Raw genomic sequence first — 26,640 nt, forward strand, 5'->3', positions numbered from 1 at the left:
GTTTCAATCCAGGGGGTCAGTGTTGACATTGTGGAGGACTATAAATACCTTGGAGTACACATTGACAATAAACTGGACTGGGCTAAAAACACCACAGCACTTTACAGGAAGGGCCAGAGTCGTCTCTATTTTTTGAGGCGACTGAGGTCCTTCAACATCTGCCAGAAAATGCTGAGGATTTTCTATGAGTCTGTGGTGGCCAGTGCGATCCTCTATGCTGTTGCATGCTGGGGGAGCAGGCTGAGGGTCGCAGATGCCAACAGACTTAATAAACTGATCCGTAAGGCCAGCAATGTTGTGGGGATGGAGCTGGACTCCCTCAAGGTGGTGTCGGAGAGGCGGATGCTGTCCAAGATAAAGACAATGTTGGATAACACCTCCCACCCACTCCATGACATGTTGGTCAGTCACAGGAGCTCGTTCAGTGAGAGACTGAGATTACCGAAAAGCACCACTGAACGACACAGGAAATCATTCCTGCCTGTGGCCATCTCCCTGTACAACGCATCCACTTAACACACTGTTTGCTGCTACAACTACACATGTTTCTTTTCCAAATATTTATTTATAAGTGACTTATGTATGTATGTATGTATATATATGTATATATTGTACTATTCTTAGTTAGCGTATTGTCTGTCTTGTCTTAATGTTGGTTTAAAATGGAGCACTGTAACAAAAAATAATTTCCCCCAGGGATCAATAAAGTATTCTGATTCTGATTCTGATTCACACCTCCAGGTGGTTCAAGGGGACAGTTGGGGGGAAACTGGCCCCAGCAGGGCGCAGCAGCAGCACTCGTGGTTGTGAGATCAGGAAATCCAAAGCGTCCAATCAGGTCCCCACAGTTCATTCCTGGTTCTTTGCCTTTACCTGCTCTCACAAACTAAACACTGTGTTTATATAAGCTGTCCTGTCTGACAGCTTTTCACATCTGAATTATGATCTGAATGTTCTGTTGGAACAAACATGTTTGTCTTTGCAAGAGCAGAAACTCTCTGCAGGCTCCTGTTGGTGCTGTTTATCTCTTTATTTATTCATTTCTATTATTATTATTGAGATTATTACTCACAGCACATGTGCAATATAACACTGTGAGAGCTGACAGGCTGGAAACAGGAAGCTCTTTGTGACACTGTGATAAATGAAGCCACAGCTTCAATGAAATGTTGCTCTTATTTGACACTTTGTTTGGAATCATCTGGATTACAGACGTTTTTAAATCAATCTCAACTCTGTGTTTTACTTAAGTAAAGTTTTATTTGTATAGCACCTTTCAAGACAAAAATCACAAAGTGCTTCACAGAAAAGCTAAAACAGAAAAACAGAAATGAACCAAAAGCAAGTTTAAAAAGATTTTAGCTGCTTGTTGAATGAAACCACTGAGTCCACACATCTCCGGCTCAAAGGAGTCCAGAGTCTGGGGGCCACAGTCACAAACGCTCTATCGCCTTTGAAACAACTTTAACTTCAACAACATGGAGAAAAAACGTTTGTTTGTCAGATGTGACTCTTTCTAAAAGTTCATTGTTCAGCTGTTAAATTAAAGTGTGATCATCAAAAACATGGTTCAGCTTTCAGTGAGTCACATTCAGTGTGAGCAGCCAAACATGATGGCAGACTGCCACAGATCACTGCTGAGGAAAGAGGAGGCGTTCAGCTTCCTCATAGTTTCACACCTGCATGAAGCAGCCTCACCCTGACAGCTTCAAATCACTGTGTCAGCTCATCACTTCCTGTCCTGTGATTGGCTGGCTGGACTTCATCCTGCTTGCAGGGATTTGAACACTGTGGACGTCCAGTTCAGTGAAGAGTTAAATCCATGGAGCAAAGATCAGCAGAGGGTTAGAGATGAGTTTGTGCAGGGATCATAAGGGCTCAGAGTCCTGTGGAGTTTTCATGATGAAAATATAGACGGAGATTAAAGAAACACATTTTCACTGTTTGTCAGAAAGATTCAAAAAGGATCATAAATGAAAAAGCTCCAGTGAGTCCAGGGCCCTTCTTGTGCTGCTCTGAACCCAGAAGAACGATAATACAAATGAAACCTGGTAGATGGACGGACGTGTTGGGCCTTCCATTAGATAGAAACATGGAGCAAACATGTGGGAAGCTTTTTAACACCGTGGATTTCCCACTCGGTGTCACTGTGAGCAGTTAAATGTTATGAACCACAGTGTTTGGTCTTTGAACGGATGAAAACAGTGAGTTTAATGTTTGGTGTGGATTGTTCTGTGTCCTCCACACACAGACAAATGTTTCCAGCTGTTCACAGCTTCACCACATTTCTCACACCGACTGCTGACTTTACCATCTTTGTTACTTGGATGTGAAATCTTGTTGTCTTTGTTTGGCTCTGTCTGCTTTGTTCTTGTGGTCCAGTTGTGGCTTTGGTCGGCCCACACCTTGCCACGCTTCAGTGATCGGGGTTTGCAGTTGGGAAACCTTCCAGTCGACGTCTCGTTTGTGTCGTGGTGAGCTCCTCTGAGAGCTCAGTGAGGACGACCCATCACGCACTGATCATCCCATTGTTGAATCCATCAGTTTCTCCAGTGGTCTGAAGGAAGATTAGTGAAAGTAAAGAACTCCGTCACGTCGGTCCAGTTGTTTTTCTTCATGAAGCCCTTTCTGATTTCCTCTTTTATGCATGTTTGCCACACTTCAATGTTTCAGATCATCAAACAAATGTAAATATCAGACAAACACAAACAAACACAAAATGCAGTTTCTAAATGAAGGTGTTTATTCTTCAGGGAGAAATAATCCAAACCTACATGAATTAACTGTAATGAAACACATTTTTAGAAAGCTGAGTTCAGTGTCAGCAGCCACACCCAGACCTGATCACTGCAGACCTGCTGAATCACGAGATCACTTAGACACAACCTGTCTGACAAAGTGAAGCAAGGCACTGTTTCAGCTTTGCTGTGGGGAGGTCAGCTGAAGGGTCGCCTGTTACACCAGGTCATAGTGCAGCTTTCTGTTCTCTACTTTTAAATGAGCTGATAACACAAATGGCTCAGCAGGTGGGACAGACCATTATGGATCAGTTAAAGGGGGAAGAAAGAAAGGGATGACAGGGACACACAAGCTCAGAGCAGTGAACCTGCCACCCAGTGAGCCCACTGACCCCAGCCTGACCCAGCAGAGTTAGTCCTGCAGTCAGATGTGAGCCTCCAGTCTTCAGAGGAGAGAGTTCAGGTAAGGACCCAGATCGTTCAGATAGGAGCCTCATTCACAACAAAGAGGGGAAAACTGACTCAGAGCTTTTTGCATCTGAAGTCTTCATTTGGGCTGTAATTGGTACAAATGGTACAAACGTTTTGGCTTTTTAAAAACTGGTTTATTTGTCTTTATTATAAATGTGTTGTGTTGGATTCAAACCAGTGGGAACAGCTTTAAGAGAAGTATAATTTAAAAATAAGATATATAAACATGTTTAACATGTTACTCTGACCTCTTCTAAATAAAACTGTGTTATGATCCAGGAGTGAGTGGAACCAAATTCAAACCTGACACAGTCTAAACAAACACACCAACAGTTTATTAGGTTTCATGCAGACGTCCAAAGAGCACAAACATCTCCAGGGGAACAAAGTGAAAATCAAAATCAGAGAAAACAGAAGAAGCTTCAGAGTCCAGGAGTGGAAGCAGACGACCAACAGACAGGAACTTAAAGAAATAAAAACTCAGAGGGGAGCAGAAACAGTTCAGGAGGTCATCCACAAGGTGGAGCCAAGAAGAGGAGCACTTCAGGGGAATGGACAGGCTGCTGAGGCCGTAGGCAGCAGTGGAGGTGGAGACCTTCAGGAGGCCGAGGAGGAGGTGGGTGAGAGCAGAGCAGTATTCCAGCAACACTGCAGTATAAGGGACCAGCAGAGGCAGCACCATCCACTGGACTTCACTGAAATGAAAAGTGTTGTGTTTAACAGGAAAGCTGGGAAACCAGACCGAACACCATCACAGACTTTTGATGTGATATTAACAGAAACAGGCTCCTTCTAAAAAAGTTCATCTGGATTTGAACATAGTTTCATACGTCGGGAAAATCAGGCTGAAGTTTTCTGTATTTAAGCGTTAACATGTATGAAAGCAGTCTGATGGTTTTTAAAGAAAGTGTCTCGTGTAGAGCTGCAACGATTCATCGAGTGATTCCAATAATTCGATTATAAAATTCTTTGCTTCCATGTTTCACAGACCTCCAATAGAAACGTGTTCATGAGCAGCGTGTGAATAAAAGTCTGAGCACATTAAGCCCACACAGCCTCCAGTGTTAAACACAAACACTGATAACAGCAGCAGTGATGATGATGTCACAGTTTAACGTGGAGGCGGAGTCTGTTTACACACTAAAATAATGGATAGCTGCAGGCCTGGTCTCGTGTGTGAGAAGCTGTAAATCAAATATCTTCTACCTGCAAAACTCCTTCAGTTTTATTTCTACAGCAGCAAATGACAACAACAGTCACCTGCAGGAGTTTCTACTGCAAAGTAAAGACTCGACAACAACAGAGAAACTCCACCAATCAGACCACCCCCCTATGAGAACGGTGACGGTGGATCATCCTCGTGTTCTTACAGCCTGGTTACAGCGTGGCTATGAAATCTCCACCATGTTAAAGAGTTTTTGGACACTCGATGGGAAACTGCCCGCTCAGGCCCAGCAGTTTGCTTCAATGACCTGGAGAAGAAGCAGGAAATCCTCCAAGGTTTCCAACATGTTTCAGTCCTGCAAATGTGCAATACTACCTGCTGCATTATGAGCTTCAGTGATGAGCACAGCAGTGGACTCAGTGAGTGTTTCCATCACATCCAGGCCCAGAAGACTTGGAGGAAATGAAGATTTTGTTCTTCCACTTATTTCCTGTCATATTCTGCACTTCTTACTTCTTTCAGCTGCCCATGAAATAATGAAACTTTCTGCAAGAAAGACAATAAAGATCAGTTTGATGGTCAACATGAAGTTTGTTTTTGTTTGACAGCATCAGCTGTTGCATCAAGTAAGGAGTCAAAGGCAGCAAAGAGCTGTTTGTGTTTGTGGATCACTGCGGCTTTATTCACGTGTCCTCTCTACAGAAGCTCACTGGCTGCTGGGAGGACCCGGACATTTCCCTCTGGGTTGTTCGGCTCTGTTGGAACTTTGAGGAAGAATAAATGTGATAAAAGCTGGTCTCTAATAACTCTCTCTGTCATGTTCAGTATATGTGTGCGTGCTGTGATTGGTGTTTTCCCTGTGAGTGTTTGATGTGACACCTGGAGCTTTAGCTCACCTTGAAAACACAGGTTATGTTTGTGGTAGCGTGTGTGTGCGTGTCGTTCTGTGTGTGAACACGACAGCTCGAATAGTTGTGAATGAACTCTGATCAAACTTTGTAGGGGTGTAGAGCGGGCTCATGTTAAACATCTGTTCACATCTGGCTCACATCCACCCAAGTCTTCAAGGTCGACTTCATGATTTATTGATGGAAACTGAGAAAAGCCTCAAACTTAGAAAGCAGGATTGGAACAAGTGTGCTGTGGATCATCAACATGTAGAAAGGAGCACATGAAGATATCAGCTCACATCTGACCTCTGACCTCACTTCAAGGTCAACAGATGGATCTGAAGGTCAAAGTGATAATAATGCTCTTTAGAGCCATTTTGGAGCTCTGAGCTCTTTTTCAAGGTCAAATGAGGTCAAACTTCCATCAAATGTCTCGTGTTTCAAACTCTGTTTATAATTCTACTGTCTGTGTTTCTAATGGAACATTTACTTTATTAAACAATGAGATAGTGACATGTTCTACATCCACATCAATCACAACCATAGGAAATGTCACATAGATGTGCTTGTGTTGTGTCCATGATGATGTTAACAAACAAACTGTGACAGAGCCTCAGACGTGATGAAGACGCTGAATCAGCAGAAAGAGCAGAGCAGGAAGCAGCAGCATCCACACAGGTGTGTCTCAGGTGAGTCCTGCTCCCACACTAAACACATCCACATCATATTAGCATGTGCTAACATGTGCTTCTGCTTTATTTCAGTCTGACATGTTTCCAGTCAACATGTCTGCTGTGTGTCTCTCAGCACTTGCACTAAATCTTCCCGTGTGTCTGTGATACTGCGTGATGCTGACAGACTGTAACGTCAGTGAGTCTGTGAGCATCTCTGTCACCTACAGCTTCCCTGTGGAGCTCATTTCAAATGCTCAGGTTTACACTCAGGAACAGGAAATGCTGCGTCTGCAGTTTGTCTCCTTCAAACTAAAGCGTCTCAGACACGAGCAGCACGTGAGCACAAAGATGTTTGTGGTCACGTGGTGGGCACGAGGAGCTCTCAGTGAGTTTGGAGCTGAAACATCTTTGACTCCCAGAGTGTGAAAGTGAAACAAGCAAACGTGGATATTTAGGAGCCTCAGACGGTGTGATGATGATCATGAACCCAGGAAACAAAGAGAGAAAAGAACAGATTGGAGATCAGAGCTGAACACACACTTTTTTAAAAGCATGCAGGAGCCGTGAGGACGAGCACGGATTCATTCATTCATATCTGCACTGTGATCTGAACTCTCTCTCTTTCTAATCTCATGTCTGAAGGTGAGAAGGACACGCCTCCCTGACAGAAAAGCTTCTTTTGTTTCTTCTTTTTATTTGATATGTTTTTGGGACGACAGCTGAACGACTGCAGGTAAGTTGTGTTAGCGCTACTTTAGCATCTAGCTAGCCCTGCTGAAGAGCAGCGAGCATAAAGGGAGGAACGTTTTTGAAGTGTCAGCTAATTTCAAATGCAGCGTTTCTATCAGCTCAACAAACATCAGCAAACACACAAACTGTTTGTGTGCAGTTTGTCTCACAGTGTGTTGCAGCCAAAGGTCCAGCTGCTGTATTTCACAGGGAGAGAAAGAAAGAAAAGAAAAGCTGCTGTAGGAGAGGAACCCAAGCTTTGGCATCGCTCTGAAAACTATCGCTGATCCTTTTACTCGCTGGCTTTCAAATCAAAGCTGGAATGAAATTTGTGGCGTTTGCAGGATCGAATCAATCACACAGGATCAGGAGAGAAGACAGCAGAGCAGCTGATTTTACACCTGAAGATAAAACTGTAATGTTAGAAACATGAAGATATTACACACACAATACAGACTGCAGCTCAGACAGCTGCTGGACAGATGTGTGTGTGTGTGTGTGTGTGTGTGTGTGTCCTCCTCAGGGTTCAGCAGGATAAAGAGAGTCACTCATTGTAGCTGTCAGTCCGTCAGCTTTAGCTCAGGAAACGTTTGTGTCTCAGTGTTACGACCCGGCTTGAAATGACCGTAACAAGAGCGGGTTGTCCCGTGACTTGAGATTTAAATGAAGCTATTTCATTACTGTATTTCTACACAATGCAAATGTGCTCATAGACGAGTTGGTGCTCCGTGTTTGAGGCTTTAAAGTACTGTAACTCCTTTATTCCACACAGACAGCTTCAGCATTTGTTCTGCTTTCTCTGCTTTTATTTGAATGTGACAGAAAAACACGACTAGAATTTACACAAACGTGTTTACAGGCTGACTTTAATGTGTTTCTGCACATGCTTGTCCTCTGGTCATGTGATCATGTGGTTTGTAGGACGCTCCTCTTCCTCAGAGGATCCACCTGTGCTTCCTCTCCTCTCTCCTCCACCTGTTACAGTGAGGGAACGTCCTCCATGATGGAGGAGCTGCTGGAAAGTGCTGAGAGTTTCCTCCAGAGTGAGACCTCTGTCACAGTTCAGAGGATCTACGGCAGCAGAGACCTTCATGGACACTTAAGGCTACGTTCACACTGCAGGCGAAAGCGCATCAAATCCGATTTTTTTGACCCTATGTGACCCATATCCGAACATGGTATGACAGTGTGAACGGCACAAATCCGATATTTTCACATCTGATCTTGGTCACTTTCATATGTGGTGCTGAATCCGATACATATCCGATGTTTCAGAAAGCGACTGCTGTGTGAACGGTCAAGTCGCATTAAATCCGTCTTTTACGTCACTGACACAAGACAGACGCCAATTATCAGCACCGGAGAAGCGCCCGAGAAGACATCGCGAACGCTTCCTGGCCATCCGGTGAAACTGCTGGGAAGACAACGTTGGAGAAACGTTAACATTTTATTTTTACTGTATAATCTTCAGATTCTGACAGAAATCTGCAACTATCCTTTGAAGCACCGCTCCTCTAAAACAGCAATAAGGATCATTATTAGGTTATCTACATTATTATGTAAATAACAAAATAACTTAAAGCAAAAATTGGGAAACGTGAAGTCCGAAGTCTTTATATTAAGGGCCATCAGTCAAACAATATTGTTTGCTCTGGGTCTAAACAGAGCGCGTTGTGTGTGACGTCTTCTTTTGCGCATGCGGGCCACTTTGAGCGTTCACACTGTCGCATTTTATTTGTAGTGTGAACGAGCAGACAAAAAAATCGGATTTGATCAAAAAATCGGAATTGAGCATTAAGACCTGCAGTGTGAACGTAGCCTAAAAGTCTCAAACACACAACAACAACATCACACTGACTCCACTCTGACATCACTGATCAATAATCAAAGAACACACAGATCAAACTGATTGATCAGCCATCAGAGGAGTCGGATCAATGGAGCTGCTTCTGTTCCTGATGTCCCCTGTTTGATCCTGGACCTGAACTCTCCCTGCAGAGGAGACACAACACAGTCAGACAGGGATTGACAATCAAACAAACAAATAAAGATACTAACCTTTGACTTTCAGCAGCACAGTTTTCACTCTGATCCAAATGTCCTTGCTCTTGACTCCACATTCATATCCTCCACTGTCTCTCTCTGTGGGCTGTTTCAGGGTCAGACTGAGGTCTCCAGTTTTCAGCAGGTCTTCATTCATCTTCGTTCGGTCTCTGTAAACCTGGTGCTGTTCTTCAGGCTGGTCAGAGCCGTTCTTATACACGTGGACATCTATTACTGGTTCAGGGTCATAGCGTACCCACTGTACTGTAGCATCTTCAGGCAGGTTTTGTGTGGTTCTGAAGGGCAGCTGGACAGACTCCGCCCCCTCCTCCACCTCCACCTGACACACTGAGAGGACAACAAACACAACATGAGCTGTACAAAGTGTGATTGGTGTTCAGAGCAGCATCATGTGACTCTTGTTCTGCACTAAATGAAGCGATGGAGTGGCGCCTCCTTCAGGCAGAGAAACAGCTCATGGAGAGAAATAATTATTAGAGCAAAAACAAGAGTGGAGCTGCAAATAAGGCCGAGAGGAACGCTGCAGAAAACTGTTCATGTGTGAATTCATCACTTCATAGATTTCTTTGAGCACTAAAATCAGAGCTGCTTCTATTTCTAATATGACAGCTGTACATTAGAGCTGCAACACTTTAAATGTGAGCCATAAAAACATGATGCTCTACAAGTGCATTCAGCTCTGACACTGTCACATCATGAAGGAGACGTGGAAATCACTTTGTTACACAAATCAAAGTCAAATCAATTCTATTGATGGAATATTGTGTGATCAATAGACTGATCAGTTTCTAATCTGTCATCGATCAGCTGGAAATCCAGCATGTCAAACAGACAGGCAGCAGATTAGGACCAAACACAAACACAGTGAGACTTTTTCTTCACAGCAGTTGCAGGTAAACTGCAGCAACAATGCGACTCAGACAGTTTCTCTGTAACTGCAGGGCTTCCTGCGCTGCTGTTAGTCAGACACGGATCAACAGGTTGTGGATAGAAAGCAGATTCCTTCAGCAGAGGATCCATATCACACGTGAAGCATGTCGTCGGGAAACAATCAGTGAAAATGGGACACTTTGAGCCTCAAACTCTGAACATGACCTGCTGCAGACCAGCTGATGTGTTCAGTTACCATGGTGAGGAATTTCACAATAAAGGAGGCGTGCGCTCTGTCTTTTCCCGGCCCGACGCTCTGGGACGTTTTAGACAAGTTTCCTGTCAGAATACGATCCCGTCCGGAGGCCGACACCATCCTTATCCACATGGGCACCAACCGGACTCCAAACAGCGCTCCCACTTCCTCAAACTGGACTTTGTGTGTCTTTGTGAGGCTGTGAAACAAGCCCACCGTAGTGTTTGTATCTGCGGCCCCACTCCCACCTGTGGCCGTGGGGCGTTTGGGCGGCTGCTCGGCCTCCACACCTGGCTCTCCTCTGTGTGTGACTCCCACAGCCTGGGCTTTAGAGACAACTTCAATGTTTTCTGGGACAGGAGGCATCTTTCTGCAGCAGATGGGCTCCACTTCAACCAATGAGGAGCCAGATCCTCTCTGCTAACATATCATATGGAGTCCAGCAGGAAACACTCCATCAAGTACCTGTCCACACCTGCCCACACCTGCTGACCGCTCCGTCACTGACTGACGTCCCCCAGGTCCTAGTCCCTATCACCTCAGTTCCACTCTAAACACTAATACATGTTCAGCTGGACTCGGAGCCTCTGGAGACATTTTGGATGTTCCAGTCATAATAACTAACAGGACAGTTTGTGCAAGGTGGAGGAAATCTGCTGCATCATCCCACTGATGAAGCATTCAGCTCCACCCTACAGTTTCTCTGCTGCCTCCACCCACCTTGGTTCACTTTGCTCTTCTTAATGTTGGAGCTCTGAATAGTCAGGCTTTTATTCTGAAGGATTCTACAACTTCCCATCAGCTTGATTTGATGTTTTGAACAGAAACATGATGAAACCTGAATCTGCTTTCACCCCTCCCTGAAAGCCCAAATTCCCTCTCAGTTTAGTTCAGCTGGAGCCGAGATGACACAGAGAGCCTTTGGTCCATGAGATCTATCTAGGAGACATCAGTAACATCAGCTTTGTGTCAGCCGTCCTGTAGAACGCTTCCATACAGCTGCTTCTGTCTCTGAGTATCTCTCAGCTTCAGCTGGGACTCCACCCAGGTGTTGGTTGGTTGTTGGCACAGAGCTGCTGCAGTGACTCACAGCTGCTTTCATCCAGTTTAGATTCAATGGTGACTTTAAGCGTGTTTCATGTATGAAAGCCAATAAAGACAGAATGAGTGGTCAGAGGTGTCATAATGATATTCATGGTCAGATTTACTAACAGTTACAAAGCTGCTGTCTGAATTTACTAAAGAGCTGCAGGTCAGTCTGGGACTGAAACACGAGGAGCAAACTGGTGCCATGCTGCAGTCACAAACATGAGCTGATGGCTGATCTACCAGCAACGTGCTGCTTTCTATACAAACATGCAGCCAATCATGACTCTGTCAGAGCAGCCAATCAGAGGAAAGCAGCAGATGAGGGCGTGTGAGGCAGAGAGTGATGGAGCCACCAGAATAATCCACAGTAAGCTCAGGTTTCACTGATGAGTTTCTCTGTGGAAACAGATGAATGAGAGGAGGCTGAAGGAGGATCAATATGTTTGTGATATCAGGGAGAACTCTGCTGATAGAAGCTGCTGGGACTGTGTGAGGTCCTGAGGACTGAGACTCAGGTGGAGCTCAGGATTTATCAGAGGAGAGCTGCATGATTACAAACTGAACTGTGAGGATCAGCTGACTGTACATGAACATGATTCAGCATCAGATCTGATCACTTACACACTCTGATAACATCTCCCCCTCTCTGTGCAAATACATCAACACTGCTAGAAGCAACAAGCACATCAGGATCAATCACATTTTGATTGCTTTTTGTGTTACATTGAGAACAATCTGCAGTAAAGTGTGCGTCACACACCTGATTTATTCCAACACTTTACTTTGAAAGTGAAACAAACACATATGAAATAATCCAGCCACAGAAACTGTCCACAGCTTTCAGTCTCCACATTTGAAGCTCTGCAGGAAACCCTGACAGCAGCTTTTTAGCTCCAAAGCAGGTTTAGCTCTGGTGCAGAGTGTTGGTGACTCTGCCCGTGGACACAGTTATTTCTGCAGGTGACCTTGTTACAGGTGCATTTGGAGGAGACTCAAAGCTTTGTGGCAGGGAGTTTACTGCAGACTGCAGCATGTTTAATAGCAAGCATGATGTGAGCCTGATGTGGCTGATAGCTGCTTCTAGCAGTCTTCATGTATGTGGAAGGAGAGGGGAGATGTTATCAGGACCAGTTGCTGATTGGACGTCTCAAAGCTGTGAGCGCAGCGCTGAAACTTTGTCCTGTAGCTCTTCACTCAGTCCTCACCCTGAGTGTTTAGAGCCCAGCCCCACATATTCCTGCTCCTCAGGAATTCTGGGATTTGGAGGAAACACAGCTAAACTGACCTGAAGCTAAGGGGGAGGAGCCACAATACAAGCTGCATCCAGCCAATGGGTGCACTGTTGAGCCATGGATGTGCAGAGGGTCACATGTTTAGTCCCATTTGTAGAAATGTGTCCATAATGAAGACAAATGCAGTCACACAGCTCTGCAACAGCACAAATCACTTTGATGGAGTTTGTTTGTGCTGCTCTCAGATCTGTACAACACTGACATGTGTGTCAACATGCTGCAGACTCACAAAGATGTGCCGTGTTAGCTTCATGTGTCCATCTGACACTATATTATAGTGACTTGAAGAAATCCCTGCAGCATCAATGCAGAACAAACAGAGGCCACGTGTGGCACAGTTCCTGTAACGGGATGAATCCGTGGATGTGTCGGGATCTGACGCTGAATCATGTTGCTGTTCTTTTCCACATGGTGCAGGTCAGCTGTTCCACACAGATGTCAGCTTTCTAGAAGAGTTAGTCTGGAATAAAGCAGCTCTCCTCTGGACCAATCCTGCCTCCAGCTGAGCCGTCACACACACACAGTCCCAGCAGTTTGTAGCACAGCAGTGATGCTTCTATCAGAAACATGCTGCTTCTCCTTCATCCTCCTCTCATTGATCTGAATCAGCTGTTTTCACAGAGAAACGCTGCACAAATCCTTCACTCCACTATTTCTGTCAGCAGAGGACTCGCTCTATCATGGCTGCTGCTCCTTTTTCACTCATTTGTGCTTTGAATCCAATCTGTTTCTCATCATCACCATGAACAGGCTGCTCATCAATCAGCACATTAGCTGTAGATCAGCTGCACACTGATGAAGATGCTCAGACAGACGGGCTGGGCACACAGAGGACTTTATGATCTGTTCTTCAATTCAGTCCAACATGGATCATTTCTGCTCACAGTCCAATCATCTCTGGAAACTTGTGCTTCCATGGCACAGCTGGGCTACTTCAACAAATAGCGCTACACCTCTGGTTGTCAGCTTCACCATCGCTCTCCCCGTGGCTACAGTACAAGTGAGCTGACACATCCATCAGTGGAGGCTGTGGGCCAGTAAGGAGCAGCAGCTGCCTGCAACATGGGCTTTACATTGAAAACAGCCACAAGTCTGGGCCTAACCATGCCTTTGGACTTCTTCTTCATTCCAATGAGATTTACATTTCAGGGAGTTCCCCTGGAAAAAGAGCCATTTTGAAAGCTGTTTGCTGACTTCATCAATAATCTGCTTCAGTCATCCAGATGAGAATCCTGAGAATGGAGCAGCCCTGATAGCAGCTCATAGGATCACAGTGTTTTTCATTCAGCTGATTGATTTCACAGGTTAGGAGGTGAACAATCTAACTGTGCTCCTCCTTCCACCTTTGGACCACTCATTTAGTGACAGCCAGGATGTGACAATCAGCTGTGACACAGGAAAACATGAGGTGGGAAACTCTGGAGAAGATCTGCTTTTCTCTACAGGGAGGCTCGCACATCTAATCTGCTCACCATCACTCAACTCACTTCAACAACATGCTGACTCAGTCATTTCTGCACGTTTCCTCATGTTACAGCCCTGACTTCAGTTCAGCTGAGGAGGAGATGAGGGAGGAGAGAGCAGTGGTGGAGGAGGCAGATAAGGAAGAAGAGGAGGAGAAGATCCAAAGAGGAGGCAGGGGGAGAGGCTCAGGAACAGTTAGATCAGAGACTTTGAGCCATCATGGACTCCCACTCCTTCCATCCAGCCCTGTGTGGATCAGCAGCTCCAAAATGTCTGCTCACTCATGTTCTTCCTGTCTGTGCTCTTCTTTCATTTCACTCATTATATATGAGCTGCTCCTAAATCACACTGGATATGGATTTTCTGTCCATCCACACTAATTCTCTTCATCCTCACCTGATTGTTTGGATGCTCTTTGACAGCACATTGAAAATCCTCACAGTGACTTCTATTGCCACACTGACTGGACACATACAAAGTTGAAGGCTTCATGTGTTTGGCACAAATAATACTTTGGTAGGTCTGAGTTGTGTTTTGAACCATCTCTCAGGACCAAAGTCTTTTTGCTTCCTTCAAAAAGAGCTGAAGGCTTTTTACCTCACAGTTTGTCCTTTGATATTATTGGATGATGGACTGTGGGAAACACAAATGTGCACTTCTTAATGGCTCATATGTGCTGTGAAAGAGCTCTTTGTGATCTTGAAGCTTTTCAATAGTTTTTCTTTGGCTGTTTGTAAAGTTTTCTGTGTGAACTCTCAGGAATCTGGAGCAGTCTAATAGAAGTCTACTGGGGTACAGAGGGAGGAGCTTCTGTCAGACTCTTTCTGATGAGGAACTGAAGCCGCTCTCATGGTCTCATCAAATCATCAGACTCTGCTGAGAACAACAGTCATGTGACCTCTCAGAACAAACAGCCTGTTAGTTTCCTGCTGCCTCCATCACTCACTTTCATTCACTCTCAATCACACCAACATGTTAAAGCAGCGCTATAGCTCACCTGGCTGAGCAGGTGGGCTGAAGGCGGGGCTTACTACAGGTGCCTGTGTGTCCCTCACTCTCTCCCCACTTTCCTGTCTACTCTCTGCACCTATATAATAAAGGCAAACATGCCTCCAATAGAAACCTTTGCAAACACAAAGTCCCACAGCAGCCCCGTGTTCTCCGGCTAAAATGAGAGTTTTTGTCAGTGGAGTCTGGTGGCTTTAACCACACAAACATTACAGCTGCGCTCAAATATCACAAAGAGCTGTGACAGCAGAGAAACACATGACCATCCTCCAAATATCATCTAGAAATAGAAATGTGTCCACTGTGGGACGTGTGAGGCTGACATTAATATGTCTTAAAGTGGGAGATGAAGAAATGACTCCAGGGCCCAAATCATGGAGACAAACATCAATCCACACTTCACTTTGTTTCCTGTCTCTAAAGTGGGAATATTTCAGTGTGATGAACAAACGGCCTCCAACAAATGAAGCTGATTTCCTTTTCCTGTCTTTTCTCCAGCGGCCTCAGCTTCTTCCTCTTTCCCCCGTCTTCTTCTGCAGACGCTCCTCTGTAGCTTCAAGCTGTTTCTCTTTACAAGGAGAGCTACAAACCTTTGCATCCAGCCACAAACACCCCATGGGCTCCTCTGGATCATCACACTCAGCATTTTCACAATAAAAGCCTCGTATTTATGGCTGCTCCACCCTGACATGTGACAACATCCAAATGACTGTATCAAAGTGTTTGAATGATCTCAGCAGCTTTAAAACTATTGATATTTATACATTTACACTGATTTGGACTAAACTAACAAAACTATTGATTTGATCCAAACTCACATCATGCCAGAGGCTTTTATTTTGAAGGTAGGATCATTTTAATGGTCTTCTTAGTTCATTTAAACACACAGTTGCTCCGCCTGACATTTTTGGCTTTTAGATCAAAACATCAAAGAATTTATTTTATTTGAATGAACTGAAAATAGATTCAAACTAAAAGCTTTTAGAGAATAAACTCCTGCATGACCTCTGACCTTTGCCCTGTATCTACAGCACTGACCTCTGACTTTCAGCTCCACTTGTTTCTTCAGCAGGATGTTTCCCTCCCTGCTGTAGACGGTGCAGGTGTAGGTGTCTGTGTCCCAGTCTGTGGGGTGTTTCAGGGTCAGACTGAGGTCTCCAGTTTTCAGCAGGTCTTCATTCATCTTCGTTCGGTCTCTGTAAACCTGGTGCTGTTTGTGAGGCTGGTCAGAGCTGTTCTCATACACGTGGACGTTCGTGTTGTAGTAATTGTCCATCCACTCCACTTTAGCGTCTTCAGGCAGGTGAAGTGTGGTGTTGAAGGGCAGCTGCACAGACTCCACCCCTGAATCCACCTCCACCTGGGGGACTGAGAGGACAACAAAGCACAACATGAGCTTGGATGGAGACATTTGTGTTGACTCTAACAGGCTGAATGCTGCTGCTTCACTGGGAGCTCACTGTTAGATAGAAAGTGGTCAGTGTGAAGAGGAGACGCAGCAGAAAGATGAAGACTGACAGGAAGAAAGCAGTGAACAGACTGTTGGAGCTGCTGTTAGTGGGACAGGACTTTATTCAGTCTCTGAGGACCAGATTTGACTTGATGAAGCAGAGAAACACAGTCTGAGTGTTTCTGTCACACTCACTTCATCACACAGCTCAGTTTGACAACATGTGGAAGAATTTGATAGAAGCCTTCCTTTAGTAAAAGCACCAAGAAAACACCATGAAAACACCTCACTACACACAAAACTGCAGTACTGGCAAATTGTACATAAAGTATGAAAAGTCAAAGTACTTATTGTGCAGAAAAATGTTCCCATCAGTGTCTGTGGATCAATATTACTGCTGCACATGTTTAAGGCTGAGCTCATTTCAAATCCTTTCTATTGTGTTGAATCTGCAGTAATGCATCATATTCTATAAAATCATATGTTTGTAGTGGCTGTCCTGTGAGGACCACGTCTCTCTAAACAAACAGCTGTTAATGAGCTCACAAACACAGGCCTACAGCTGGATTTGAAAAAGTCCATTCAATAGAAAATCAACAGTCACAGCTGGATTCAAAGGCTTGAGCTCTGTGTGACATGGTTACCTGTCAGCATCTACAGGGGGATTCAAATATGAAGGAAACATGAAGGTGGTGCATTAGAAAAACTGCTGCTTTCAAGCAGAGCAACAAACTGTTTGAACTGATCCAACTTTATTAACACAGACAAAGATTTGTGCATCAGCTGCTGTTTGCTGCTATAGATATAATCCAGCTGATGTGGAGAACTACATGTGACACTGTGATGCAGCCATGAATCTGACTGATTTCTTTCCATTTTCAAAGGTTAAAGTCCTTAAAAAGCTCAGAAATAAAGAGAAAGGTTGGTTACAGCAAAGAGAGGCACTGGCAGCATTTAAGACACTAAACAAGAGAAACAGATCAGAGAACATCAGACTGAATAAGTGGAATAAAGTGAAACAGAGAACTAACGCTCCCTAAGAATGGAGCTGTCAGAGGAAGAGAGCAGCAAACTGAAAGTCTCTGTTAGCTGCAGAGCTCTGAAACTTCACACAGCTTTGGATGATAACATGGAGAAAGGATGTGGAGATGTTCACACTTCTGCTAGAAATCATCTTCTAGTTATTGTGACTCAGATATGACTGATTATAGATGAGGACCAAAGAAGGTTGTTACTGAGATTTGAGCTGACTTAGCTTAGCCTGTGTTTCAGCCACATGCTAAACAAACACATGTTCAGAAACTAGAAGATGTTACCTTTCAGATGAAGTCTCACACATGAACTTTGCTCCTACAGTTCATCTGATGAAGCTTTTACATTTGGCTGGAAATCAAATAAAAACCAAAACAGCCACAAACATCAGACATGCTAACACTGTAACATTATTGGATGGAGCCCACTGAGACTGAACCACCATCATGAGTCTGACCTCTGACCTTTGACCTGTATCTACAGCACTGACCTCTGACTTTCAGCTCCACTTGTTTCTCCATCATGATGTTTCCCTCCCTGGTGTAGGCGGTGCAGGTGTAGGTGGAGTTGTCTCCATCTGTGGGGTGTTTCAGGGTCAGACTGAGGTCTCCAGGTTCCAGTAAGTTTCTCTTCATCTTTGTTCGGTTCTTGTATTTATCGTCCTGTTCTTCAGGCTGGTCAGAGCCGTTCTCATACACGTGGACCTTCCTGTCGTCTTCATCCTTCCACTCCACTTTAGCATCTTTAGGCAGACAAACTGTGGTTTTGCAGATCAGCTGGACAGACTCCACCCCTGAATCCACCCCCACCCAGGGGACTGAGAGGACAACAAAGCACAACATGAGCTGTAGTAACAACATCTGAAGCCTGTACAACAAAAAGCAGGATTTTGGCTTATCCAGGTAATTTGAGGGTAAACCCTGAGTTTTCTGCACTATGAAGGTTGTTCATTTCTTAGCGCAGTACATCGCCATGGTAACTTGTCCTGTGTGAACCTTGCTTACTCCAGATCATTTTAAGATCCAGAGATCAGCGTTCATAAAATCACCTCTAACTGACTTAACAAATCGCTGGAAGTTTTTTAATAGCATCTAACGTCTTTGCGTTTCTGTGATGAACATCAGTAAAACATATTGTCAGAAGGAACCTTATTACTTGATCGTTTCCCCTGTTGGCAGCAAAAGATTTTACTACAGTTTTGTTGTCCTATAATCTAATGTATGTATGTATATTATATATATGATCCTACAACAGGACAAGTGCACTGTACTTCATATCATGTCATGTAAACTTTGTATGTAGACTATGTTTGAATTCAGTTCTTATATTTAATGTTTACTCTGAAACCTTAAACACCAGTGAGTCTGCAGCTGTAAGGAGCAGCTGATGTTCAGGGTTCAGATTCAAATCAGCTGGCAGCTTTCACTCACATTTTTATTCACAGCATGTTTTGAGTGTGAAATGAATTTTCTGGTGTGGGAATCTGTTTTACATGTGCAGCACAATACTAACAACCCAAAGAAGGACAAACACTGTCACAGGAACACCTGTGTATTAATTTAGTGACGATAATGTAAAAATGTTGTTGTGCTTGATTTTAAACTGCTGCTGGTAAATGGGCTGGTTCTTATTTAGCACTTTTCTACTCTCACACACTTAGTACAACTTGCCTCATTCACACAAACATTCTTTTTCTATGTGTTGCGACGTGCTTTTTATCTAACATTCACACACAGTCATACTCTGATGGATGCACAGGAGGTTAGCATGTTGCCCAAAGATATTTGACATGCAGACTGGAGCAGCCAGAAATCAAACTACCAACCTTCCAATTAGCAGATGACCTCCTGAGCTACAGCCACCCTGAGGGTCTTTTACAGTGCTGGAAACACAGAACTTCTGCTGACCATCGGCATTATGGGTAGTGTAGTAGGAGACACTCACCTGACATGAAATAGTGCCGGAAATGAAATAAAAGACCTCCAGAAACCACAAGAAGAACCAGGAGAACCAGGAGAGCTTTGGCCCAGGATGGAAACCGTTCTGTGGAGGAACACAAAGAACAACGTGACCTTTGACCTCTGACTCAATGAATTTAATGAAGAGGCCTTTACTTTACTCATAAAGCTAACATGGTTATTCTGACTGTGTTAAAATAATAAAGTTTTATCTGAGTGATGTCAGATGTGTCTACAGCAGGTGTTTGTTGCTGACCTTTGACCTGCAGCTGTACATCACTCCGACTCAGTTCACCTATAAAGTCTCTGACGGAGCAGGTGTAGGTGGCGCTGTCAGACAGTTGGAGGTTGGTCAGGTTCAGGCTGAGGTCTCCAGTTTCCAGAGCGTCAGTCTTCATGGATGTTCGGCCGCTGTAACGCTGGTTTTGATCTTTCAATTCGTCTCCTTGAAGCTGATGCTGGTGGACGGTTGGAGGACTGAGGTCGGAGCGACTCCACACCACCGAGGGGTCAGTCAGATCGAAAGTGTCAAACTGACAGGGCAGGATGAACGAGTCCCCCTCATACAGCTTGACAGCTGAGGCATGCTGGGAAACTGAGGACACACAGACAGAGACTCCATGAGTCACTTTGAGGTGAAGATCAAGTTTAGACACATTTACAGAAACCAGGAGACAGAACGACAGAAACATTCAACATTTTAACAAACACAGTTAAAAACCTGAACAAATAAAGTGAATAGTATGACAGACAAATAAAAACAATAAAAAATAAAAACATCATCAAAGAGTCCAGTCATGTCCACACATGAGATGGGGGAGGACTGGAGGAGTTTTTCAAATGTGTCAGATAAAAACGGGGCTGGACTGGGGTGGAAAATGAGCCCTGGCATTTTTGCATTTTTCCTACAAAAAGTCTCTTTATCCTTCAAGCTCGGGTCCTCTACCAGAGGCCTGGGAGCTTGAGGGTCCTGCAGTATCTTAGCTGTTCCCAGGACTGCGCTCTTCTGGACAGAGATCTCCGATGTTGTTCCCGGGATCTGCTGGAGCCACTCGCCTAGCTTGGGAGTCACCGCACCTAGTGCTCCGATTACCACGGGGACCACCGTCACCTTCACCCTCCACATCCTCTCGAGCTCTTCTCTGAGCCCTTGGTATTTCTTAGGCTTCTCGTGTTGCTTCTTCCTGATATTGCTGTCATTCAGTATTGCAACGTCTATCACTACAGCCGTCTTCCTCTGCTTGTCCAACACCACTATGTCCGGCTGGTTAGCCACCACTAGTTTGTCCATCTGTCCCACAGGATCTTAGCTCGGTCATTCTCGACCACCCTAGAGAGCGTCTCCCATTTTGACCTCCAGGCCATACTCAGCACAGGCGTTATTTTATGTCAGTGCTTCTCAATTATGTTCTGTTACTGTGAAGCCAAGTGCTGCATATGCTTGGTCATATTTCCTTGTCTTAGTTTTTGGGAGACTTTTGTCTAATTATTTCTGCCTCTCTTTTCATTTTTTCATTTTTCTTGAGGGCTTGTTTACTGCACTTCATATCTCCTGCTCTGTACTGTGTCTGCACACATGCAAAAAACTCTGCACTCACTGCAGTGAATGCGCAATTACACTTTCTAGCACGGCTAAAAAAGCAAGTTCCCCTGAGTGCGCCCCACTATTTGAGAAGGACTGCTGTATACTATATATATACTATATATGCTGGCCACTTGGGTATGGTGTTCTATCAATGCCCTTGCACTCTGCTGTTATGGAAAGTTTTAAGCCTAATCTTAAAAGTAGAGATAGTGTCTGTCTCCTGAATCCAAACTGGAAGCTGGTTGAGGGGCCTGAAAACTGAAGACTCTGTCTCCCATATATATATATATATATATATATATATATATATAATCAAATACTCTACGATATAAAATGCTCTACGAACAAGAAGTAAGCCTGCAGTGTTAGAGGAAAGTGCTCTAATGGGAAGGACCCGGCCAACATAGACTGCGAAGGCCGAGTCCTTTGAGGACCGAGAAGGCCCGAAGTGAGAGCCTGTGAAACTAGACGTGGAGTTTAATAAACTCAGCCGTCTGCTCCTTGCTATCTAAAATATAACAGGACACTGGCGTCTATCATCTCACACTTTTGTTTAATCAGTTTCTGTTTGACGTTTATTCAGCTGTGTGAAAACTATAATTTTAATCTCAGCCAAACCGATTTATTCAGGAACAAATAGAACACTGAAAAAAGGACACCAAATTTGGACAGCTTTCGTCGCGTCGCTGTGATGTAATCGGCCCACAAATGCAGCCTCGAAATTTGGACACACACTCTTTGTGTTCACTACATGCAGACCAGCTGTGCTCATATGTGCAGTTACAGCTCATTTAGAGGCAGGAATATCCTGCTATGTCCCTGTTAGGACCTGCTTCTTTGACTGCTCACCACTCAAACAGCTTCATGACATCAGCAGTAAGAGCAGATGTGGATCCACAGCAAACATGTATGTTGGTCACAATCAATGAAAGAAGCTCAGAAAGCTCTTCAGTGAAACCAGTGTTAGAAATGAAGCACACAGCACAGCATGCTGGGTAATTACAAGGACTCCCATCAGGCACAGGGAGGCACGTCCCCCTAACTACTCATGCTGATTAACACAACACACACACGTTACATGCACTTCTCTCCACCACCACTAGATGTCTCCACACTCTGTGCTGACTCCAATGATCAGAGCTGCTGAGCCTGTTTGCAGACAGAGGAGGAGCTCCTGGTGATCCGTGTGGCACTAAAAAGCTCTGATAACGTCCATCCAGCAGCTGATAACAGGGACATTTGGTGCCATGTCAGAGCTGCACAGTCAATCATCCGTTTGGCTCTTTAGTTTGAAGAGTTCAAAGCAGCAGCAGAGAATCTAAAGTGTGTCACACAGCACCAAGTTTCCTTTGGTCACATATGAAATGTGAGTCAGAGCTTCAGCTACACAACAACACACACAGCAGCTGATTGTAACATGAGCTCATCTGAAAGGCACCAAGAAGAATCCAGAGATTTGAAAGTTGCTGCTTTGGATCGTTAGTTTGATCTGAATCAGAATCCAGTGTTTGATGGAAATCTCCTCCTGCTGCACTTCAACACATTAAAGAGAGAGAGATGAAAGAAAAGCTGATGATGAGAGCAGAGAGAGGAAGGTGTACTTACCGTGCAGGAGGATCACAAACACCACAAACATCTTCATGTTCCTGTCAAACTCAGAGACTCTTTAAAAGCCCTTCAGGACATCAGCTCACAGCAGCTTCACTTTCCTCTGCTGATCATCTACTGACACTCTCACACTGCTTCACTGTCACAGCTCAGAGTTCAGCTTCACACTTTGTTAAAGCACATCTGTGGAATGAAGTCCGGCCGGCCACAGATCACTTCTGAGGAAAGAGGAGGACGTCGGCTTTCCTCGTAGTTTCACCGGGTGGAGGCGGCTGCTGTGGCCTCACCCTGACACGCACAAAGCTCCGCCTTCAGTCCTGACGCTGAAACATCCACTGTAGCTACAACGATGCAGATGTGACCCTCAGCAGCTGGATTTCCTCTCCATAGATGTGTTTCCATGCAGATCATGGACATAAAGCAGCTCCAGGATGAAGAGTGTGAAAGAACTTCTTCCACTACAGTATTCATTACAGCACTGTGGCACTCCACAAACCCTCACACTGTCTCAATCCCTGTTTCCAGTTTGACTGAGAGAAGGCCTGAAGCTCAGCCAATCACAGGACAGGAAGTGATCAGCTGACACAGTGATTTGAAGCTGTCAGGGTGAGGCTGCTTCATGCAGGTGTGAAACTATGAGGAAGCTGAACGCCTCCTCTTTCCTCAGAAGTGATCTGTGGCAGTCTGCCATCATGTTTGGCTGCTCACACTAAGGCTACGTCCACACGTACTTTGGAAAACTGAGATTTTCTGTTTGTGTTTTTAAAGAAAATCTCGCCAAAAACGCAGTCAAACACGGTCAAGAACATGTCAAATCCACGCCGTGTAGAAATGTTGGCCAATCAGGAGTCTAGAAGCCTGGGAGGGAAAGAGTGAGCAGGTTTGATGCAAACCTGAAGTACTTCTGAAAAGTGTTTGTGTTTTTAAGTGCCTTCATCAAATGTTAATAACCAAAATCAGTACTCTGGCTGCTGCAGACTCACAACTTAGGAATGAACAAATACACACAACATGCATAAATTTAAATTACATACAAATTAAATTCATTAAAAACCGACAACGACGTGGCGTCTGGATTTAGGTTGTGAGAGCGTCTGTGTTGACTCTGTTCACTCTGACGTCTTTGTAAATGGAGGGACAGTAACTGTGTGTGTACATGTACGTGTGTAAAACTGCAGATAGATTAACAGCAACAGTATTTTGTGTTTATCCACCATTGTAGAAATTCATCTCATGTAAACAGTAACGTGGCGCACAGCGGCACGTCAAAAAAGGCGCACACCTTTGACGTTGCGTGACTAAATCTCTGTTTTCCTCGTCAACACGTAAAAGCAAAAACTGAGTTTTAAAAATCTCAGTTTTCAGTGATCGAAAACGGCGTTTACGTGTGGACGAAAGGTGCAAACACAGAAAAATCTGTGTTTTCAAAAATACCCGAGTACGTGTGGACGCAGCCTAAATGTGAGCTCACTGAAAGCTGTCTCACAACTACACGTGCACAGGTGTGTATCAGGTGACTCATGGAGGTGTATTTAATGTTTGGATGAACATGTGTGTAAATCTTAGTTTGTGCCTGTTAAACACATCATACACAGCTGTAACCCTCAGGAGGCAAAACTCATCCAGGTCAGTACTCTAATGTTACATTATTACTGTATATTGATTACATAGTTTCATAGTAACTGATGACAGTTCTAACAGCTAACTCATTTATCAGGCAGAGATAGCTCAGTAGGTAGAGTGGTGGCCCATGATCGGAAGATCAGGGGTTCGATTCCCCTGAACAGCTCCCCTCAGGTACCCCTGATCAAGGTACCGTCCCTACACGCTGCTCCCCGGGCGCCCAATGGCTGCCCACTGCTTCACTGAGTGAGTGGGTTAAATGCAGAGAGGAGTTTACCCACAGGGATCAATAAAGTTTACATTATTATTTACATAACGTGAGGAATAAAACTCTCCTCTTCTCCAGAGTTGGGCAGTAAGTACTTAAGTACAATTTTCAGGTATCTGTACTTTACCTGAGTAGTTTTTTTTCTAACTACTTTTTACTCCCTACAATTTTAAACACATATCTGAACTTTCTACTTCTTACATGTGTTGTGATTTTTCCAAGTGCATCATTACTGCTTTTGCTATAATGGTCATATTTTATTAGAAGTTTATTAGGAGTTTTTATTCTGAGTTATTAGAATCAGAACAGAAAAGAAAAAGAAAGAAATTAGTGAAGAAGTTTACAGAAGGAGAGGGAGAGAGAAAACACTGAGGATCTGCTCCAAACCTGCCTAAATAAACAAACAAACAAACACACACACACACACACACACACACACACACACACACACACACACACACACACACACACACACACACACACACACACACACACACACACAACAAAACCAGACAACAGAGAAACTGCAGCCATGGTGCTGAAGTCACAGGGGTCTCAGCGAGGAGCCTGCAGGATCCCAGCAGCCGGCTGCACCAGAGCAGAGCGCACACAGGCCCAGAGATCTGAGACCCAAAGACCTCCTCACCCCCAAGCAGGGGCCTGACAGAGCCAGGGGGGCCAGGCCCCACCAAGCAGCCATTACCCAGAACACACCCGAGCACCAAGAACCACCAAGAACCAGAGGATGGGGGCACCAGCCACCAACAGAGAGTGTGGTGGGGGAAATAGTGTCAGTTTTGATAGTTTATTAGAGATTTCCATCATGAATTCATTGTGGAAACTGAGCACAAGTTAAAGACCAAACACAACTAAATGTGTTTATCATCCAAATATAAAAGGGTGTTCTAATAATATGTGGCTTACACGCCTGTTAAAACCTGCCTGGTGACAGATGACACTGACAGTAATCTGCTGATGATTGAACTGCAGATTTAATGCAGGAATATTTCCTGTTTGAACTCTTCAGGGACCCGTGTATTTCCTGAGCAAACACTCTTCTCCTCATGCTGCTGCTGTGCTGGCAGCTTTAAGATGCAACAATAAATATTTCTATTGATTTGCACAGAAAGCTTTGAAAAAGCAACAGAACAATAAAAGCAGCAGCAGCTCTGACTGTGTTCATACCAACTTAAATATGTCAAAGTCAGGTTTCTGTTTAAAACACTGAATGTTTGAGTTACAAATACACAGATTTAACTACATTAACTTAACTGTGGTGTAAAAACTGGATTCATTGACTGCTATGTAGTAAACATAGAGCTCAGTTTAACACACAGAGTAGAAAGGTCTGTATAAGAATGAAGCTGCTGATGCAGGACTGAACACAGGATGAGGAATAAAGGACTTTTCTATGGTTTCCTTTAGCTGTTGCTAGCTTGCCATATTTATGCCTCACTATTAGCAACTTGTAAGACATGCGCTATTTAGCCAATTCTGGGTCTGCAGTGACCCCTTGTGGACATTGTGAGATGTTGCTTGTGTTGAGTAGATGATGTGTTGTGATTGTTTTCCTAGTTATCTATGACTCTACTAATGATAAAATTGCCCATTTCTGTTTCCAGAAAACCATGTTTATAGTCACACGTGCTGTTTACTATAAAACAAGAAGTTCAAGTTTGGCTGCACCGAACTCAGATTAAGCCTCACAAACATTTTCATGTAAACAAATCTTTGGTGGGACTTAATTAAAGACAATTAACAAACTCCTGGACTGCTGCAGTCTCTCTGACAGAAGACTTAGACCAGACTTGTGTCCCCAGTATAAATATATTTTACAAACATCCTTCAAAGAGCTACTTTTTACTTTCTTATTTGAAGTACATTTCAGAACATGTACTTTTTTACTTTTACTGGAGTATTTTTAATAGTAGTATTTGTAGTTCTACTTAAGTACTGAATGTCTGTACTTTGCCAACTCTCCTCATGTCCTGATGTGTTTACCTGTCCAAGCTGCACAGGTGAGTCTGACTCTGAGCTCAGCAGGATTCAGCCTGAAGCCTCTGCAGTGAGACAGCACCCTGACCCTCACACTCAGCTTTTCATTCTGCTTCTTATTACACTTAACCTCCTAAGACCTGAACTCTTCCACAGCAGCATTTTTAATTTGTCTTTGATATTTGGGAATATTGGGGCCTGATGAATGTAAAAACAAAGAATTACCAGATTTTTTTTTTACCTTATTTTTGTTTTTAAGAAAAATAGGAGCCACATATGAGGAAATTCGTTTAAAATTTTGATAGAACAGTAGCAGTATAATGTCCTCGTAAGTGGATATCAGGCCCTTGTAGAGCAAAATTGAGTATTTTGGTCTAAATAACCCAAAATGTGATGTCCACATATGTGGAC

The 26,640-nt window shown here is 44.1% G+C and overlaps 2 protein-coding genes across 2 annotated transcripts in view; both read right to left on the minus strand.

The window, feature by feature from the left end:
- The window catches only part of LOC308409726 (uncharacterized protein), a gene marked incomplete at its 5' end in the record, with an annotated part of 81,640 nt that overhangs the window by 45,892 nt on the left and 9,108 nt on the right, over positions 1 to 26,640 (minus strand). The gene's annotated exons all lie outside the window — the stretch shown is intronic.
- On the minus strand, positions 17,053 to 22,377 carry LOC308400514 (uncharacterized protein; the record flags this gene model as incomplete). Its single annotated transcript, XM_080888261.1, has 4 exons — positions 17,053 to 18,009; positions 19,137 to 19,235; positions 19,407 to 19,745; positions 22,341 to 22,377. The coding sequence occupies 4 exons, from the start codon at positions 22,375 to 22,377 to the stop codon at positions 17,603 to 17,605; spliced, it is 882 nt and encodes a 293-aa protein (XP_080744387.1). The 3' UTR covers positions 17,053 to 17,602.

The sequence above is a fragment of the Rhamphochromis sp. 'chilingali' genome (genome assembly GCF_963969265.1).
Source record: "Rhamphochromis sp. 'chilingali' genome assembly, chromosome: 1".
Taxonomy (NCBI): Eukaryota; Metazoa; Chordata; class Actinopteri; order Cichliformes; family Cichlidae; genus Rhamphochromis; species Rhamphochromis sp. 'chilingali'.